Source organism: Eucyclogobius newberryi, unplaced genomic scaffold (genome assembly GCF_026437365.1).
Source record: "Eucyclogobius newberryi isolate DKJ021-1_F unplaced genomic scaffold, fEucNew1.0.hap1 SCAF_1, whole genome shotgun sequence".
Taxonomy (NCBI): Eukaryota; Metazoa; Chordata; class Actinopteri; order Gobiiformes; family Gobiidae; genus Eucyclogobius; species Eucyclogobius newberryi.
In genome coordinates, this window is record NW_027315723.1 from 27,628,145 (window position 1) to 27,633,144 (window position 5,000).

At 41.5% G+C, this 5,000-nt stretch overlaps 1 protein-coding gene across 1 annotated transcript in view; it reads left to right on the forward strand.

Annotated features, from left to right (window-relative positions):
• LOC140357464 (steroid hormone receptor ERR2-like) overlaps window positions 1-5,000 on the forward strand; it is a 37,159-nt gene that overhangs the window by 24,747 nt on the left and 7,412 nt on the right. Inside the window, exon 6 of the mRNA XM_072442072.1 lies at window positions 4,930-5,000. This exon is cut by the window's right edge and continues 199 nt beyond it. Within this exon, the coding sequence (XP_072298173.1) occupies window positions 4,930-5,000 (71 nt within the window). The remainder of the gene's footprint in view (window positions 1-4,929) is intronic.

Sequence of the window (5,000 nt, forward strand, 5' to 3'; positions counted from 1 at the left end):
ACTATCTCTGTTACAGATACATCCTACACACTTATTGTACAATGTTGGATTACATTGACTGTCCCTCTTGTTTTGGGCCACTTACCCTGACTTCATTAGCCCATGTGATCAAAAAAATGCTAAAATCTCCCCATCATATTTCCCCGTCTCAACCTCTGCTCCGTTTCCCATGTCTTGCGTATTGATCCACATTGATGGATTGGATGCCCGGCTAAATCCCTGCCTGGCGTACCGAGCCGTTAAGGATCCTGGCGACGCTCTGGGGACGTTTTACCTGAGGCCAGCGGGTCACCGTGTCACCCCGAAACGATTAAGACAAAAGGGGTCCCTGCGGTTTAAGCGTCCCCTCCCACCATTACACCCATCGCCCGCTGCACAAATGGCCTTCGCGATGAGGTAATAAGAGTCCTTACTGCTCATCGCTCCATTAATGCAAAAGTCCTTCAGACGTGAGCGCGGCTGCGAAACAGGAAGTGCCCGACTGTTTTTTGTTTTGGTGAAATATGTTGTGTATGTCGGTTTACTTTGAGTGGTGGGGGTTTAGTGTCAAGTTTGCACAATGGTAGTAGTATTTACAGACGCCGCTGAAAGATCCCATTCGTTTTAATACTAGGCTCGTCCTCTTCACTGCTGTCTTTCCGTCTCAGTCGCCGTCTTGTTCTCAGACTCACTCTCTCCTGCCACTGCTGCTCTACTACAGGCCCTCTAGTCTCATTATTACCTCTGTCTTTTTATTAGGCCCATTAGGGCTCTTAGGAGGCCTGTAATGATACTAAATGAATAGAGAGTGAACTGCTGTCTGTTTTAGACCCAGCTCTCAATGACAGCTTCAAGCTTCACTGCGAGCCACTCAGTCTCTTCATGCCACTGAATAGGGATTCAATTACTTATCTGATTTGTACCTGTACTGTACTCTCCACTCCTCCAGCTGTACACTGGCCCCACTCAAGACCTTCAGAGCATTTTAAAAGCAACCACTTAAGAACACTTATACTGTTACTTATACAAGACTACAACCTACTTTTAACTTGCATTTGCACCGCTAAAAAATAACTATGCTATTTCCTTTTTCCCAATGTCTTATTTATAAGCCTGCATTTCTGCTTTGATTCAGATTGAGCAAAATAAATCAATACTAAATGATGAGAATTCTGTGCAATTTACCAGAATATGTGGAGGCAAGAACAAGTACTAAGAGTATCTTGAGAAATCAGCTTTTTTAAGACGAGATACTACATGCAAAACTCATTTTTAAAGTTTTGTTTTTTGGTCAGTTTGTTCTCTCAACATATATGTAAACGCGGTACGGCCCCGCCCCCCGGCCGGCGCCGTACCGCGTTTACACAAAGGAGGAACTCATGAAACTGCGGAGAACAGTCGTCTTACCCGGAGATCGTCACGTTATCCCGTCGCAATACTGACCTAACCTAATACTGATGTGCAATTCTGTCGTATGTGCAATTACTGTGAAATTCATGTGCAATTGCTGTTGGAATTCATGTGCAATTCATGTGCTGTCGTGACACATATTCATGTGCAATTACTGTCGGGATCACATGCAATGGTATTTATTTATTTATTTGTCTATGGGAGTTTTTATTTATTTATAGGAGATCTTCTACTGAAAGTGTTTTTCAGACTTCCTATAAGTGATCTGTTCTTCTGTATCTACCTCTGTATCTACCTGCGTTGCACCAATGAAATTTCCCCATGTGGGACAATAAAGGAATATCTTATCTTATCTTATCTTATCTTATATAGTCCAAGACCTTTCACCTGTAAACAACAACATGGTCCAATCTGCACCTAAAGACGTTATATTATTTCAATGAATCCACATTCATCCATAGGTTAATATGGGACAATGTAACTTTTTCTCCGGATGCGTTTTTCCTCCACAGAGACATAAAGATCAGCCCCTGAAGTAGAACCTACACACACCAAACTCTACAACCTTGAACAAGATTTTGACAGAACGTATTTGTTGATATTTTATGAAAAGACAGATTTTAAAATAAAGTTAAATTTGAAGTTTTATACCAATTTTCAGTAAGATCTTGTACTAGATCAAATACTAAATAAGATATCCAAATCCCTTGTGTTTGTTTTTTTGTATCTAATATTTAAACCAGGCTCTAACCCTATTTCAGATTCGGATGTCCCAAATATGTTAAATGTTGCCTAGTTTTACACATGAAACGCTCTATTTATGTACGAAAATATTACATAATGAAATACCTATGATACATTTTACATTTACATTTACTACAGAAGGCTTCAAATTGACATCTCTGAATACAGTTTTTTCCCCCTCTTCACCTGCAGTGTCTTGCCTTAAGTTGGAAATCTGTCTGGGAATATGCTTTTAACAAAACCCAAGCGTGAATCGTAGAAAATATTCAACTCTTTTTAGCAATCTTACACTCAGACGTGTTCAGCAAATCCTCAACAGTGAAGTATCTGTTCTCACTCCTTGTACTGCCGTTGGCACCGTTGTCGTTTCCTTCACAAATTCCTCCTCTGTGCATGTGTGCGTCTGTGTGTGCGTCCGTGTGTGTGTCCGTGTGTGTCCGTATGTGTGTGTGTGTGTGTGCGTGCGTGCGTGCGTGTGTGTGCGCGTGTAGATATATTGTAGAGCTTTGTATATTTTTGCCACATACTTTTGGAACTACATTCACAAATATTCCCAAGTACAGAGAATGTGTGGCACATATAGAGCATTAGAACACGATTGCGTTACATTTCGATGCGGTTTACTGTATCTACATTTCGTTATCCCGCCGCTCTCCCATCCCCCGACCGAGCGTGTACCGGATGTCCTCCATCAACTGTCTGTTTGTCAGATCTGAGGCTCGGATCGATGCCCCGTTCGCATTTGGTGGACTGATTACAATCTACTAATCAATGACACCCCCAGCCCTCCTTTCATTCCGCCTTATTCTCTCGCCCCCCCTGCCCTTGCCCCTCCATTTGCTTGATAAGAACTGCTGGAAAAGGGCCTCTTTTTAAGTCAAGCTGCCCCATTCCCATCCAAACAAGCTGGGATTTAAGCACGCACGGCCGCGGGGTTCAAGGCGCCGGTCAATAGCTCCCAATCACGCCGCTATTATTCACCGGTGAGGGGTGAGGGGCTTTGTGCAGGTGAAGCCCTTTCAGGTGTCTGTCTGTTTGATGGCGACCGACCTCTCTGGGACGTCCGGCATAAACCCACCGGTTCAGAAGGTTAAATACTACAGAGATCACGCGGAGCCGTTTGAGGAATATGTGCCTTTGTGTTCAAGTTCATTTCTGTTTTTAATTCTCCTGAAGTCAACACAGGAAATGCAATGTTCTAACTGATGTATGCATTCATTTAATAATAATAATGACACTCAAATGTGAGGCGAGAGTATTTGTAGAGCACAAAAATCTAAATACAAACAGATAAAAACCTACATAATCATTATAACTCTTAAGATGTCTCACAATTCAGGACAGACATAAAATACAAAAAAGAAACCAAGAAGAGCTCAGCAGTAGGTGAAAAAAGATGCAGTTGTTAAAAACATGCAAAGATTTGCCCTACACTGGTCTGGCCTTGATTAAAACGCCTTGAACTCAGACATTTTAAACTGGATTTGATTAGTTTTGTCCAGATGAGATTGAATATCTTTTGTGTGGTGCAATATTTCACAAGTGTTTCTGCCTGGATACAAGATCATTTCACTTAAAATAAGAGAATAAACTTCCCCATGGCGTAGGTCCATTTTTCTTGCCCAGTTGGCAATTAATTTGGCTTGAAATATAAGCATCATGTGTTGATCTTCACAAGTCAAAACTTCTGAAATAAAGATTAAAATCATGTCTTCTGTTTGTCCAGACATCTGAAAATAGATGTTTGGGAACGCGCTTGACCAGTTTAATAGAACCACAACAATGTATTTTCATGAGCCCCAAGATCACCTTTGACCCAAACATTTTTGACCTTTTCTCACGCCCTGCGGCTGCTCCACTTTGTGCCATGGACAGTGCGGCTTTACACGTCCAAACTACATAATACAACTGCAATTATCTAAAAAATGTGAAGCTGAACAACTCTATAAACATCTGAAAAAAATGTGTGAATGTGCTGCACAAAAGCTTTTTACACATAAATATGAAACTATTTTGAATTTCCATGACTGAAATGTCAGTTAGTTTGTTTTTCGATTACAAAAGATGGAAAAATTAGATTTTCTAGCCTCAAAATTGTATTTGAACTACACAAAAAGTATAATTTGTGGTAAAGTCGGTAATATATCTGTAGATCAAATCAAAAACTATTGAGGGCTCATCATTTCTGCAAGTTTTTGTCAAATAAAATCTTCTATTAAACAAAAAGATAATGTAAAATTCAATTGTAATCGTCTTTAAACCTGGCTCTGATTTCACGTACAAGTGGTTTTCATTTGCCAAAACCACCTTGACTTTTCATATTCCTTTACATTCTGTGCTTAATCCCAACCTCTCCATACCTGTGTATTCCACTTCACTTTTGCCTCCGGTTGACTCCTTTTAAAAATGCATTTCTATACTGGGTCTATACCGTAGCACATGCAGTGCATTTATAATACCTGCATGTGTTTTTAAGTTTGTTTTCACACGTGACCTAACCTTTTCCGCTGGAGGTTGTTCATCATCGCCGGCTCATGTTTCAAAGGCCGATCCACGCGACAGATTTATATTCCTCCCTTAAGCCGGTGCGTATGCGCTTGTCAGCCAGTGTTTCATGTGGGACTGTGGGGATTGTACAGTATAATATAGTGAGCCCATAAAACACGTGGAGGACCTGGGAGTGCCAATTACAGCGCACCGGAGCTAATGGGCTACGCTAATACCCAGTCAAGTGTTTACACAGTGAACGCGACACAAAGGCCTAACGAAGCCGCCGTGTTTTTCTGTCCTCCGCAGGCTTTTCCGCGCTGTCTCTGGCCGATCAGATGAGTCTCCTGCAGAGCGCCTGGATGGAGATCCTGGTGTTG